Raw genomic sequence first — 16150 nt, forward strand, 5'->3', positions numbered from 1 at the left:
TAAATAACAGTTGCACTTGTTCTTTCTCTCTGTCACAGTGCCAACAGTATGCCTAAACAAGTTGAGGTGAGGATGCACGAGAGTCACCTGGAGCCCATTGAGGCCAGGCCTCAGTCCAAATGTGCCAACATCTGCTCCAAGATGTTCAAGAACCTTCTGCTCACACTCACCGTCCTCGGTAAGTCACCTCGTCGCCAGCGTATTTTTTTTCCTTCTTTCTTCCTTAGGGATCTAAAAAAAAGCAGGACACGCTAAAGATGGGCAGCATCCACCACTGAGCTCAGTCTTCTGTTAACCCAGAGCTTGATTATGCAGCTTCCTCCTTATGCTCCTTCCTCGACAGTAAGATGACTGTGTGTCCTGACCTTCCCCTGCTCCGTGCCACCTGTTGCTGTCAAACGCTCTGTGCAGCACTGGTCATCCAAACTCTGGATGGTGCATGAAAAATATTGTGTTTATAGTGGTGGCTCACTTAATGAAAAGAGGAAAGGGCACAAAAGTAGTCATGCAGTTTCTGGTTATAGGCCTTGAATAGGAATTGTATTTAATCAGCATTCAATATCATTTATACGTTGGTGTGCCTGACAGCTATGTGGTCCCTTCCAATCTTATTTGCTATAAGCATAGGCTGTGAACCTGGTAAAACTGTATGAACTCATATATGTGTGTAAATTTAATTTAGCCATGTGTGTGCCTGTCTATCTGTATCCTGCTTGCATGGATGTGTCTTTGTGTGAGCATGTGTAATGTGTACATCTCACCCCACTTGGCAGGACTCTCGCAAAGCAAGTGAGCCAGCATGATCATTGATCATCTGTCACTTGGCAGATTAGAGCTTGGATGGGAACTTGAAAATGGGCCAAAGAGAAGGCACAGGAAATCAAGTGCCATCCAAAACCTTTGGTTATGCAGAATCCACAGGATGCTGCAAGACTGGAGGATGGATTGAAGAACAGAGGAAAGCTTAAGATAAAAAAAACAAACAAACAAAAAAAACTGGAGGGCTTTTGATTCCAGTGTGTGTTATTAAACAACGTCTCGGCCTGTGTGATCTTTGGCAGTGGTGTGGTAGCAGAGGAAGTGCAGCCCCGGGGTGGCATGACAGAGTTTTGTGTGGCCTGAGATGGACAGACACGGTGGCCAACAACCAAGCCTGGTACTGTAGGCTGGGCTGCAGGGGGGTTAGAGCACACTGAGGTCATGTTTACTTTCAGGGGCAGAAACACTGTGGCAGGAAAAAAACTGTTAGTTGGAAGTGGCATATATCAAGGATCAACAGTGGCTTTGTTAGGGAGGGGCTGATCTTTCAAATGACAGATTTCAGGCTTCTAGAGAGTGGAGTGGAGGCCTAAGGATATGTAAGGTAGCAAAGAACCCACTGGATGGCGGAATCAGGAGGTTTGTGGAAATCCACTACCTATTTTTTCTCCCTTTTATTGAATCCTTGTGTTAGTCTCTTTTACTTGCCCTACCACAAAGTAAGAAAACAAAATCTCAAAAACATTTAGGGTTTTCAGAGATTACAGATGCTTCACCAGGGAAGCTGACATGCTGCCTCCTCCCTACTGCTTCAAAGAGATCTCATCTTAATCCTCCATGAGCTTTACTCTCTCTCAGCAGGTGTCCGTTTTATCCTCTCAACCCACTGTCCTCTTTAAGCATGTAACAGACAGCCTGCTGTAGAGCTCCAAACAACTGAGTTGATATGACAGGGATCAGTTATTAAGGCTTCTTTAAGGAGACAATAATTTGTTATTTCATAGATTATATCTGAGATCTTCCTATTTGGCACTATATAATACACCCATAAGAAATTAATGTAATGTGTAATGTTTTTTTTAATGTTTTTATTCAATTGTAATGTTTAATTTTCTTCTCTCTGACTTCATTTCTGATGTTTGTCTATTTTGCCATCACACACTCTTGCAGTTGACTCACTCATACTCCTCCTTGCACTTCAGGTGTGATCTTGGGAGCTGTATCAGGGATGTTGCTTCGTGTCGCCTCCCCAATCCACCCAGATATTGTCATGGTGATTGCTTTTCCCGGAGACATCCTGATGAGAATGCTGAAGATGTTGATCCTGCCTCTCATCATCTCCAGTTTAATCACAGGTGCAGTGTGACTAATTACTAATTGCAAATACATATATTATTACAAGAATATTAGATATTTTAAACATTTTACTGCTGTGTTTGCATGTGCAATTGAGTTTGATTACAAGGGAAAATAAATACATTTTTCATTTACACCTTTCACTGCTGTAATACTAAAAATAGACACAAGGGGAAAGCCCTGTTATTGCTGTAATTCTTAATCAGAAAACCATAATTGACATTATTCAGCCTCCAATGGTCTTTGCATCCAGTTTTCATGGCCTGCAGTATTAGGTCAACATTTCCATTCAATAAGTCCGAGTAATTACCAGGTAAACACAATCTTGCTTGTTTTGTCTGTAGGTCTGGCCGGTTTGGATGCCAAATCCAGCGGTCGCCTTGGCACCAGAGCAATGGTCTATTACATGACCACCACTATTATTGCTGCTGTCTTGGGAGTCATCCTGGTGTTAGTCATCCACCCTGGCAACCCCAAACTGAAGGAGCATCTGGGCGAGGGCGAGAAAAACGATGATGTGTCCAGCTTAGATGCCTTCTTTGATCTGATCAGAAACTTATTCCCAGAGAACCTGGTGCAGGCCTGTTTCCAACAGGTAATGGAGGATGAAGATAACAAGTTAATACACATGATTTAATGGTGCCATTTGACTGTCAGTGCAGGTGCTAGATGCTTAGAAAGTCTGTGATATCTGAAAGTCACTGTTAGTCTTGGATGACTGGCATCACTTAATATGGAATACCATGTGTAGCCCAATATCTAGTTAGAGAGACTCACAAGCTTGTATGTCTGGAAATAGGTAGGTTTGTACAGAAAAATAATCCTTTGACTGACTTAATATAGTTTAGGGTTTATTAACAGAGAAATCTAAATGCACAATGGATTGTGAAGACTCAAATTTGCAAACATGATTTTCAAACAAAAGGTGCCATTGGGAAACATGGAGGATCATATCTGATTCCAGTAGCCTATTGGTCATCAAACTCATAACTAGTATCATTTCTTCCTTTAACTCAGATCCAGACCGTCACAAAGAAGGTAGAGGTGGTCATTGAGGAGGATGTCAATGCCACCACCATGGAGGGCCTGGTGGCTAACATTACCAAGGATCCTCAGTTCGTTGTCAAAAAGTCCCTGCAGTTCAAAAGTGGCATGAATGTTCTGGGTATGTAACCATCCGAAAACATGTACAGTGTATGTACAATTAACATTGAACATGACTAAGTTGCTAGCTGCTCTGTGAGGCTGTACTTTGGCACAGTTGTGCTTTAAGCTAAATGCTAATATAAGCGTGCTTACATGCTCACAATGATAGTGCTAACATGCTGATGTTTAGAAGGGATAATGTTTTGCATGTTCACCATCTTAGTTTATCATGTTAGCTTGCTAACATTAGCTTATTAGCACCAAATGTCATGGCAGTTCATCCAATTGTTGTTCAGATATTTCAGCATGGCCCAAAGTGGTGGACCAACCAACCAGCATTGCTGGCTGTTTGCATGGCTAAAAATAAAAGCAATATTTACATTATTACATTTACAGAGTTTTACAGTAGAAAACATCTGAACAAACTGAGTGTTTTTTGGCTGTAAATGTAAAACTTTTCATCTCCTAAAAATAATCCCCTCATGTGGTAGTCATCTCACCTGTCCACACTGGTATTTCAAAGTTTGATACATTTATGATTTTCTGTCACAGGTCTGATTGGTTTCTTTATTGCATTTGGCATCTGCATGGGCAAGATGGGAGAGAAGGCCAGACTCATGCTTGAATTCTTCAGTATCCTCAATGAGATAGTGATGAAACTTGTCATCTGTATCATGTGGTTAGTATCACTAACTAACTAGAACCTCATTGACTCATTTTGAAACTCAATTATTTTGGGTCAGAAATAACTGTTAATGCCAAGTTATTTCTCCAGTCATTACAGCATTTGAGAAGATCAAGCTATTTGAAACAGGATTTGTGTCTTGGCAAAGTCTGTCTCTTCTGTATTTAAAGTAGCTAGTAACTAAAGCTTTTTCATCTCGTCAGGTACTCTCCCTTTGGCATTGCCTGTCTCATCTGTGGTAAGATCATCTCCATCAAGGACCTGGAGGTGGTGGGCAGGCAGCTGGGTATGTACATGGTGACTGTGATTATTGGCCTCATCATCCACGGAGCAATCTTCCTGCCCGCCATCTACTTTGCTATTGTCAGAAAAAACCCCTTCACCTTCTTCCTGGGCATCTTCCAGGCCTGGATCACTGCCTTGGGGACAGCCTCCAGGTCAGCATAAACATAAGTGGATAGTTTCTATCTTGGAATTTATACAGTGATACAAAGTATAACCTACCTTCTTCTGCTTTTCCCTCCAGTGCTGGTACACTGCCTGTCACCTTCCGTTGTCTGGAGGAAAACTTAGGTATTGACAAGAGAGTCACTCGTTTTGTGCTCCCAGTCGGTGCCACCATCAACATGGATGGCACTGCTCTGTATGAGGCGGTTGCAGCCATCTTCATCGCCCAAATGAACGGCATCGTACTTGACCCTGGTCAGATTGTCACTGTCAGGTCAGGAAACACTCATCATAGTTTATCCTTTTACTTTAAACATATATATTATTAGTTGATGTCATTTGCACTGCTAAAAGCCTATATATGAAATATCAATATCTATCTATAAATTGCAGGAACGTCTGTCTGTATGTCTGTGTGTATGTCTGTGTGTTATGCGCATATCTCTCGAACTGTTAGTCCGATGTCAAACTTGACAGTTGTCTTGCTACGGGCACAAGTAAGTGCAGTGCCAAGTTTGACGTTGTTTGGATTAGAAATGCATAAGATATCGTTAAATATATATTGGTAAAAGAAGCACACGTTGGCTTTTGCTGCTCTAGCCGCTGGCCACTCCCCCTCTCACACTGCACACTGACTGAGCACAGCGCAGAACCAGAGACAGAGAGGGTCGAAGAAGGAAGCGGAGCTTTGGCAGCTAAAATGTGACATACACCTCAGACCCACAAAAATGTGGAAAATAGCACTACTTTGGACTTTCTTTGACTTTGAATAAACAAACGACAATTCCCGAATTTAGGGACGTTTCAGAATCCCACACATGCAAAGCACAACCAGCTACAGACAACAAGTGGCAGACAGAGTGTGATGCCACTTATAGGCAGGCTAGTAGACACTGTTTTTGAGTCACATCGTCCGTGTTTGGGGGCGTGTTTGGTGGGAAGGTAACCTGCACGCCACACGCAGACGCCACATGCAGAACGCTTTACAACAGTTAAAATCATGTAACGTTAGCTACATGATTGCTGGATATAACAAACTTACTTTTCTTTTTCTTTTTCGCACGAGCGGATAGCTGAAAGGAACATCGTGACTGTTGTGGGGAATAAGGTTGGCGGAAAAAGGCGCTACACTTTTCCGTGTCTATTTTTTCACTAAGAGGAAACTCAACAAAAAGCCATTTGCCAACACTAAATATCAAACAAAAGCCAGACACTATATAGTATTAAGTTGGTGTGAGCCTACATTCACCACTTCTAACCAGAGGCAGAATATAACGTAATCTCGGAGATTATTCCTTCACAGCGCTGTGCAATGCGAGAAAATCTCAGAGCTGAACCGGGCAGACACAGCACTTTTCATCAGACTCACCCCGGGTTAATTAAGTCTACTGCTAACTAATAACATTACTGTCGCCAAAATATTGACGCCAATCAAATCCCCTACTTCACCATTAACTGTCAAGCCACTACCTGTATGGAAATTAACACCTCTGCTGAAATGTTAAATTCGTTAACGATCATATGACACAAGACAACACCGTCTCTCTCTCTCTCTCTTGCTCTCTCTCTCTCTCTCTCTCTCTCTCTCTCTCTCTCTGCAGACACACACACACACACACACACACACACAGTCCGGTTCTGGTGGTTGATTAATGCAGATATGTGCTGATTAGCGTTCATAACGGGCCAGGTGGGTAGCGCACTGCCATGAGTCCATGACGCTAATGTCTGATTACTCCACATTGTCATTGTGATATTTTGTGATTACATTCTGAATCTGCAACGTTCTCTGTCAGGTAAATCAGTAAGTTAGTAGTAGTAGTAGTAGTAGTAGTAGTAGTAGTAGTTGTGAAAATGCTGAAACCTTCCATTATATTTCAACAATCCCTGTATGAAAAAAGGCTTCTTAATTGGACTCAAATTTGACTGCACACAGAAGTCAGACTGTGGTTAAGAAAAGCTATTCTTACCAGTAACATAACAGTAATAATTGTAATTCCCACTATTAAAAGAAGGTTTGAATGGAGCCCTGATGATACACAGTTAGCTCTTAATAAATCAGGACAAACACAGTAGCCGTGTACAGGAGTTTAGCAGTGAAACGAAAAGCCTCTGTGGCTCAAAGAAGCAACTTCAGAGAAGACATTTTCAGTGGAGAAAATAAAACCACCAGGAGGAAGCTACAACATATGCCAGTGTCGTGCCTAATGCTAAGCAGGACGACAAACACCAACCAAGTATATGTAACTATATTTCCCCAAACGCTCTTCTGTTAATAGAGTCAATGATGGACGAACTTAAGCTTGACATTTACAGGGCACATCAATTCACGAAACCCTCAAATTAAACATCCCGTCTGTCACATTTAAACCTCTCTTCATGTGCGAAGGAGGACCCACTCTGGGGCTCTTCAGCTGCTGCTCTCAATACAAGTGTCATAAAGAATAAATGTCTCCATCTGTAGCTATATGGTGTAGCGATTTCACGTTCGTTGGTGTCTGAGCAGGGTCGGTTGTGGAGGATGTGGTTAGGTGAAGTAGGTTTGGACCATGTGATTGAGTGCTGCTTTGCTCTGTCTTCATCCAGCCTGACAGCCACCCTGGCCAGTGTTGGAGCGGCCAGTATTCCCAGTGCCGGCCTGGTGACTATGCTCTTGATCCTGACCGCTGTAGGCCTGCCAACCCAAGACATCAGTCTGCTGGTTGCTGTTGACTGGCTGCTGTAAGTTTGACAAGACAAAAACATATAGTTTGTTCCCTTTGCTTCTACATTAGGTTTTTGTTTGTCATGCATCTGGAAAATCCACCTTGTATGGTTTCCTCATTTGATGATTTGAAGTGTAGCAAACCATCTTTTTATCCTGGTTTCTCCCTCCTCAGGGATCGATTCAGGACATCGGTGAACGTGGTGGGTGACTCCTACGGTGCAGGCATCGTGTACCACCTCTCCAAAGCTGAGCTTGAGGAGCTGGACGCACAAACGGCCAAATCCGACGACATTGAAATGATGACGAAGACCCAATCTTATTACGATGACATGAAGAACCACCGCGAAAACAATTCCAACCAGTGCGTCTTAACCTCTACCGCTACCGTTAGCACAACCTCTACCGCTACCGCCACTGCTAACAATTCTGTCGTAGTAGATGAATGCAAGGTACAATTAATCCTTTCCAACATAGAGACTTCTATATAACCCTCTTGTTGCATGCTCACCCTGCACGTTTGCTTGACTGAGGAACAACAGATGCATGTGTACGTATGTATTTTCTTTTTCTGGAATAGCAACTTTTGTGTTGAACGAACATCCAAAAATTTAAAGCGCTCTTGCCAAAAGTTTTTTTTAATTACACAAACTAAAAAAATGATTTAAGTTCAGTGTGTGTAAATGAGGAATCCTGCTCTTAAAAGGCAGAGCCAGATAATCCTCATCATGACCCTGAGGAATTATTTAGCAGCCCTCTCATCTATCAAAAGTTCACACTATATCCGTTTTCCAAAAAACAAAACGCCTCGATAAAATAATGTTTTCCCTTTTCTATAATCATTTTCAATCATTTTCCTTTTGTTCAGTTTAATGTCCAGTGTGGTAACTTATGTTTTATTTTAAAATGTAGGTGATTTTAATTGTTTGAGTTTTATTTCCAAAGGTTCACCCTTCCATGTAGGATTTTAAATGAGAGGGAAAGTGTTACAGCTAATTAGCAGTTCCTACATTCCCTACATATATACACATCTACCACGCTGTCAGTGAGTCATTCCCAGTTAGTTTTTTTTGCATTTTGACACCAGCTATTTTTGCCCATTGTGATAACTGTGTTGTGATGTTGAAAGCTGTGAAGTAGCTCCCGTAATGTAAAACATAATGTGCTTTAAATTCCATCTTTGAATGTAGTCAAGGCTTTTAGAATAATATATGGAAGTTCAGAGTGCTTGTTCCCTGACACACACACACAGACACACACTTACACACACCCTGGCGGAAAGGGTCTACTGATGAGCCTACTCATTTATTAAAGGATGAAAGGTGTTGCCTAGCAACGTTGGCAACCTGTCACACAAGTAATCTGTCCATAGTCAAAAGTTATATCCTCCTTTCTGAATCTCTATTTATTAACGGACATTTATATCTAAATATGACTTTCTGTTTTCTGCTCTGTTTTGCCTGGAAGTAGTATGACTCACATTTCTAACCCTTTTCTCAAAAACGCAAACCACTGTAGAGAGCTTGCAAAATAGCTCAAACCTAAAAATGCATTCATTCAGTAGTGTGTGTACCTTGTTTTCAATGTAATCCGTCTATTTTGCAAGTATTTATTGTATTTTTTTTTTTACTGCCTGTTTTTGGATATCATAAATAATGTGGTCTGTTCCCAGGTCAGTAAAGGAAATTCCACCCTTAGGACTATCATAAAGCATGATCATCAGTGTTTGTACAGAAGTTCCAGTATTCCCCCATAGTTTTTTGTATTTAGCAAAATAGCTATGATAAATAAGAGGCAGTGTTTTAATTGCCAAAGTAACCACACTTACAGAAAAAAAAATGTCAATGTCATAAATGGTATCCTGGCTTTACAGTTATAAAATGTTTACAGTCATGTGTGTTATCTGAAAGGTTTACTTCAACATATGACTGTGAAAACCACGACATAGCAGAATTGATTGGTAAAGTTGCTTTTTTGATGGCATAACGAGCAACAAATAATAGTCAACAATGCTTTATAAGCTTTGTAAGCCTGATTGACCAATTTCAAGATTGCTTGGCTAAACCGTAAGTGGGAGCACTGAATCAACAATGCAGTGTTACTTTTGATCCAAAGTTTAATAATGAATGAACTGTGTTTTTTTTGTCTGTGCCTTGGATCAACTGTTTAGATTGCCTTGCTAACTGCTTACAGGTAACCTCAGCCACTAACGGCTCTGCTGCGGAGTGCACGCTTGTTGAGGAGGGACCATGGAAACATGAATAATGGCAGCACAGAGATCCCCTGCTCCTGGGCTCCACAAGCTTTCCTATCTGGTGATGAAAAAGAGTGAATGAAAAAAAGTCACACGAACAGAACTACTAAAATTGTTTGTTTTTTTTAAATGTAGTTTAGTTTTCTTTTTCTTTTCTTTTTTATTAGTCCCTTTAAAGGTTTTTGTAACTGTCTATCTGACTGATATATAATACTAATTCACTTAACCGTGAAATGATAACAGAGGCATACTTTACCTGTTAGAGCACATTATGTCCGCATAGCAGATACTTGCACAACATACTTCAAGGCTTGGGGAGGGAAGGAAGAGAAAAAAAGTTAGATAAGGTATTCCTAGCAATACATCTGTGTTCTACATTTATAAGAGAAGGTATTAAGATGAGAGAAGAAGTGGCTGTGTAACATGGGATGTACTGAGATCATCTTCCATGTTTCATCCGGGCGATTCATTATTCTAATGCCAGAGGATGAGTGGGAGTTAAAGCATTAATCATGACACCCAACGTAATGTTTGAACTGAACTTCCCTGCTTTATATCGCTGTCAGTACCATCAACATTTGCGCATAAAGCCACTTCTTTTCCTTGTCAGCTCAGTCTCTCATCTAAGAACATCACTTTTGATTCTCAAACTGTCAGACCTTAAAATGCATCTGACTGCATTTGCCCTGTATTACCCTAGCCCTGAGGTCCAGCAAACTGATAAAGGTAGGAGGCAGGGAGAACAGTAATGAACAGTAAAACCACACTGAGCCTCAAAACATAAAAGCACAGTCACAGTGGAATTATAAAGCACAAATCATACCATGTACGCCATTTTTATCCCCCTTTCATTTTCCTTTTTTTGTCTACTGTAAAGGAAAGGGACTTTGTTTTCTTTGTGTCACCTGTGGAGTGAGATATAAAACTTGTTTGTGTGTGTGTGATAGAGAGAGAGAGAGAGAGAGAGAGAGAGAGAGAGAGAGAGAGAGAGAGAGAGAGAGAGAGAGAGAGCCGGGGTTAAGAACATGACCAAGTCAATTATAGGGACCAAACAGGCAGAAAATCAATCAACTCACAGAGGCCCTTGGACTGCCTCCATGACGTCACTCACAACACATTTTTCAGTTTTCTAACATTGATGTCCATAAACTGGCTGGCACAGCAGCTGGTATATACCACATTTTCTGAGGAAACCTAAAAGCTAAGAAAACCACTGCCCAAAATATAAAACTTTATACTGTCCCTTCCTCCAAAAAAGAACTTTGATGCCAATGAAATTAAAAGAACATCTGCGCCAAAATGATTATTGTAAAAGTAAACAATAATAAATCATTGACAAATCTAAATAATTTGTAGCACAAAAAAAGAGATTATATAGAGCACAAACAGAGTGACAAAGCACAAATAAAGCCAATGTGTACAATTTTCATGCACATTCCAGTCGTTCCATGTCGACACTGATCATGTTCCAAGTTTAAAATGTAAATGGTGTTTTCATTTACATACATAAGTACAGCAGAATACACTCAGGCATGTTTAATCTTTTACAGAACAAAAATGTTGTAATCCTAACATGTTTACTTGCTCACTATAGAGCTTCAAAACAATGGCCTCCTAACAGCACAACTTTTGAAAGCGTTGACTATGAAAATGGGGACAGTTAACAGCCAAGGTCTTTGTTGAAAGACAGTACTTTTATAATATGATAATATGCCGGAGAGGGAAGTTTCCTAGCACATACAAGGAAGCATACACATAGGCCTATTTCAGATATTCCATTGATTGAATGATGCTCAATCCTCCTGCATATTCTTTGAAAGCACAGACACAGTTATTACTGACAGAAACAGGAACATAAAAAAAGGAAAAAGAAACACAGGGAGAAGTAGTGCAGCGCTCAGCTGTCAGAAGGATTCTTGGCTTGCACAAACAGAGACAGATCATTGATAGCACACTCTTTCGGGAGGCTTACCAGCTTCTTGTTTAGACAGACCTAAAAGGGTAAACAACAATATATTTTAGCCACCAGAGCTCAAGACTGTTTCTACAAACCCTAGATGCTGCAGCTGTGTTTTTTTAGGAAAACTCAGAATAGATCAATGGACACTTCACATGCATTATATCAGAATGTTGCCAACTATCAGGTAATAAGAATAAATGTTCCTCTCATAGAACCAAATGGCTTAAAAAAACTGCTGGACTACTGGCTGTTAATCTTTTTTTTGTCAACCTGTTGAGTGAGAGGTGAGACTTCTGTGATGTGGCTGTGGATTTGATTTCTTTATCAGTATTGTGTCCTTCTCTCCTGTCTTGTTTCTTTTCATGTGTGCTTAATGACAACCTTGCCTTGAAGATGTTCACTTCAAACAAATGCCAACAACAAATGCCAATTAAAGTAACTTTAGGAAACTTAACATAACAGCTAGTGCAGCACTCTGTCCTTTAGACGTCTTTTACTTTGCTTTTATTTAGCTTGGCAAACAGAAGTGTGCTTTGATACAACATTGAGCACGCTTGGGGTTCTGCAGTACATGCTGCACAGACTGACGCACACCATACACACAAAAACAAGCACACACACACACACACACACACACACACACACGAACACGCTCGCACGCACACACACACACACAAACACACATTCATATTTTTTTTGCCAAATGCACACATAAAAAGACACACTCTTAAACCTCGAAGGTCACTACATTTGTAACTGTAATCAGCAAGCTGCAGAGCACTGGTGCCCTAATGGGCCCTTTGAGCCTGATATTTTGAGCTTCAGGAAAAGAAAAATTCTCTCCAGTTAGGAGACAATGCAGACCATAGTGTCATCGATGGGGATTGAGTGTTGGACCACTATTATGTTCAAACTCACGGTTTTAGAAGCATGGATAAAATAAAAGTGATGATTATTTTTTTGCACCACCATCTTAAAAGCATGATATTTTGAAGTGCCTCCTTGCACTTTGTGTATATATTGTAGGTAACAGATGTTTTTTTTTTGTTCCTTTTGTTTTCTTTTGGGGGCATTGAAATGGTATATAGGAATATAGTTTCATTGCTGTGACATTTTTAATGTAATCCTTTAGAAAAAAAATATATCATCTATGTCCTGAGTAAAATTAGATTAGACAAAATGTATAGAGAATAAATTGTGTAATAAATTGCTTGTTTTTTTTTTTATTCTCTAATAGCTGTTAACTAGTTGTTTTACTTACCTGTCACACACCAATATATAAATATCTTTTTTTTTATCTAATGTAAGCATTTTGAATGTTTGTTCCATGAAGATATAAGCAGTGTGCATTCATTTTCATTGTACATAAATAAATATATAATTGTTCTGTTCAGTGGCGATGCAGAATTTCCGGAAATTACAGTGATCCTGAGGCAAAGACGCTGGTTGCATGACAAAGAGAAAGAAAGAGAGTGAGAAAGAGAGAGAGAGAAAGAGAGCGAGCAAAGTTTTTGGTTGAAAAAAGGGGGCCAACATGAGATATATTGGTGGTGGAAAATGACTATGCTAAAAATTGCTGTAAAGAGAGACAAAGCAAAAGGTCACATTTGTCCTGTATGTAGGATAGAGTGAGGAATCAAACACAGCCTAGTAGTTGATTTGAGTGAAAGAACAAACATTAGATGTATTCAGATGCCTGTTACAGTATAAAGCAACATTCCTCAGGTGACTCATCTGAAGCATTTTTTCTTTTCAATGAAGAAAACTGGCTTTAGTCTTAGGCATCCTTGTTTACCTGGTGCAAGTGCATTTAAAGCTGCAAGACATGGAATTCTGGATCTTTGAGATTCTGCGTTACCCTGTCTACATGCCACATATTCACACATTTGACCTATGACGTGCCATCAACTTAATGGAGGTTTATAGAAATCCCACTTGGTAAACTGCCTTTACTCCACTTGCCTTTTTTTGCTTTCTACACAGAAACTATATACACACACTGGAACTTGCTAAGCTAAATGGTATCGATGAAATGGAAATTGTTTGACACTGTATTTTAAATTAAAGCGCCAGTACATCTTCAATCTTGTCCTTTTTCTACTGCAATGTGTCTTTTTGAAGAAACTCCTAAACAGAGCTGATAACCTGTCTCACTCCTGCCTACAACGTGCTTTCCTGATCTTACTTTTCTAGGCCTTCCCTCTTTGTAAAGCTGTTGTAATTTTGATGTAAAGGCAGAGCGTATGTGTGGGGGAGATACACTATTGAGAAAAAAAAGACATAAATACTTTCCTCTGTCTATGGTATACATAAAAAAGCTGTTTCTACATATCAATAAGTGTTGTACCTTTGGTGTACATATACAAATATAACTAATAAATGTTGATTCATAACTAAATATTTGCTTTTTGACTGTGTGAATTTGTACATCTTGTCACAAGACTGTCACACACACACACACACACACACACACACACACACACACACACACACACACACACACACACACACACACACACACACACACACACACACACACACAGACAAATACATTTTTCATGTCTGTTTCATTCATTCAGTTGGTGCAATTATGACTGCCAGACAGTCAAGACAATCCCGTCACATTTTACATAGAGGAATATTAATAGAAACATTGTTAAAGCATCGTTGTGACGCAGGGGAGCGTCCTTAGACTGCCGAGAGTTAAGTATAAAAATAAAAATGTGCACATTATTGAGGTGGTGGTCCAGTTGAACTTAAACAAGAGTTAGTATGACACTGTACCATTAACCAGAAGGACATTTGTTATTAATTGGATATCCAATAGACAATTTGACAATAAAAATATCTAAACGAGAGTGAAAAACATACAGTAGTTTCTACATGTGTGTATGCACTTGTCAAGCATCATTTTAGCTTACAAATAGTTTTGCTAACAAGTTGTATGTTGTATCAAATTAGACAAAAACTAATATGTTATATGTTCTTTTTTTATACAAGGAACTATAGTCCAATACAATACAAAAACTGACAAAGTGCATTGAACAAATTAATGACTGGATGTACCAGAACTTTCTTAAATTAAATGAAGAAAAAACTGAGGTGGTTGTTTTTGGAGCAAAGGAGGAACAATTAAAAGTCAGCGCTCAGCTTCAAAAGACAAAGTTAAAAACAACAGACACAGCCAGAAATCTTGGTGTAGTCATGGACTCAGACCTGAATTTTAACAGCCACATTAAGACAATTACAAAGTCAGCCTATTACCATCTTAAGAATATATCAAGGGTTAAAGGACTTATGTCTCAGCAAGACTTGGAAAAACATGTCCATGCTTTTATCTTCAGTAGACTTGACTACTGTAACGGAGTCTTTACAGGTCTCCCTAAAAAATCAATAAGACAGCTGCAGCTGATTCAGAACGCTGCTGCTCGAGTCCTCACTAAGACCAAGAAAGTGGATCACATCACTCCAGTTCTGAAGTCTTTACACTGGCTTCCTGTGCCTCAAAGAATTGATTTCAAAATACTTTTGCTAGTTTATAAATCCCTAAATGGTTTAGGGCCAAAATACATTTCTGATCTGCTGCTACACTATGAACCACCCACACCTCTCAGGTCATCTGGGACAGGTCTGCTTTGTTCCTAGAGTCAGAACTAAACAGGGAGAGGCAGTGTTCAGTTTTTATGCTCCACATATCTGGAACAAACTCCCAGAAAACTGCAGGTCCACCGCAACTTTTAAATCAAGGCTGAAGACCTATCTTTTTGATGTTGCCTTTCTTTAAATAATTGTTCATTTCTTACACTGAAGTTGCATTGTTGAAACTGTATGACAATCTATATAAGCATATAAAGAGAATTAAAAAGTAAGACAGGTGGGACCGGCCCGTTCTGGGAACAGCAAGGATTGCGGGTGGATTACGTGTATAGAGCAACGGCTTATACATTATCCCATACTAGCAGCCTAAAATCTTGTATTGTATCTGCTTTTATATTATTGTTATATTGTTTTTAACTGCTCTTTAATGTTTAATTTCTTACACTGCACTGTAACTTTTATTCTCGTATTTTATCTGTTTTAAATTTTGTAATTGTTTTTATGTAAAGCACTTTGAATTGCCCTGTTGCTGAAATGTGCTATACAAATAAAGCTGCCTTGCCTTGCCTTATTAGACAGTTAACCAACACACTTATAACCTAATTAGAGACCATACACCTAAATTAGAAACTGCAGCATTAGACCCAAAATAAACTATACTTAGCTACTATTATGCCAAATTATACTGTAATTAGAAACCAAATAGCTAACCCTAACCTGGGCTTATGACAACTTAATTAGACAACACAGGCTGTAATTAGACAAATAAATCACATGTTCCTTCTAGACTGTTCGCTCTACTCCCATAATGACACCAGACCATTTACAGTAATGCCGTGTCACTATCCGACCCCAGTAACATTAGGATACGTGTACGTTTTGTTGCATAAATGCTCTATATTCATGATGCATAATTGATAGATTCATGATTGATTCCATACTTTCATGCAATTAATACATTATTTGATGTAAAATAAAAAATGTAAATCTGAAGTACAGGAATATACTGATGTATAACAGGTAGAAAATGATCATAGGCAACTCAAAGGGCTGTAGCCACAAGTGCATAGTCCAATGTTTATAATTTCACATTTCTGTCCCCGAAACGGAAATGTTCTCTCTTTGTAGCACTACGACAGAATTTGTTGATGAACTGTATACTATCCAACGTGAGCGGATGTCTCTCACTGGGCTCTGCTAATATGCATTCAAAGTTATAATTATTGTCGTCTGAAACCAAAG

The 16150-nt window shown here is 39.5% G+C and overlaps 1 protein-coding gene across 3 annotated transcripts in view; it reads left to right on the plus strand.

Annotated features, from left to right (window-relative positions):
• The window catches only part of slc1a2b (solute carrier family 1 member 2b), a 29132-nt gene extending 17913 nt beyond the window's left edge, over window positions 1–11219 (plus strand). For 2 of the 3 annotated variants that reach the window (XM_031283243.2, XM_031283242.2), the window contains exons 2-11: window positions 39–178; window positions 1962–2114; window positions 2460–2710; window positions 3133–3280; window positions 3814–3940; window positions 4150–4383; window positions 4473–4667; window positions 6980–7114; window positions 7273–7549; window positions 9291–11219. In XM_031283243.2, the coding sequence (XP_031139103.1) occupies window positions 49–178; window positions 1962–2114; window positions 2460–2710; window positions 3133–3280; window positions 3814–3940; window positions 4150–4383; window positions 4473–4667; window positions 6980–7114; window positions 7273–7549; window positions 9291–9362 (1722 nt within the window). In that variant the 5' untranslated portion in view covers window positions 39–48 and the 3' untranslated portion in view covers window positions 9363–11219. The remainder of the gene's footprint in view (window positions 1–38; window positions 179–1961; window positions 2115–2459; window positions 2711–3132; window positions 3281–3813; window positions 3941–4149; window positions 4384–4472; window positions 4668–6979; window positions 7115–7272; window positions 7550–9290) is intronic. The other variant, XM_031283244.2, reaches the window with a different exon arrangement.
• Window positions 11220–16150: the final 4931 nt, after the last annotated feature.

This window comes from Sander lucioperca, chromosome 7 (assembly GCF_008315115.2).
Source record: "Sander lucioperca isolate FBNREF2018 chromosome 7, SLUC_FBN_1.2, whole genome shotgun sequence".
NCBI classification, from domain to species: domain Eukaryota; kingdom Metazoa; phylum Chordata; class Actinopteri; order Perciformes; family Percidae; genus Sander; species Sander lucioperca.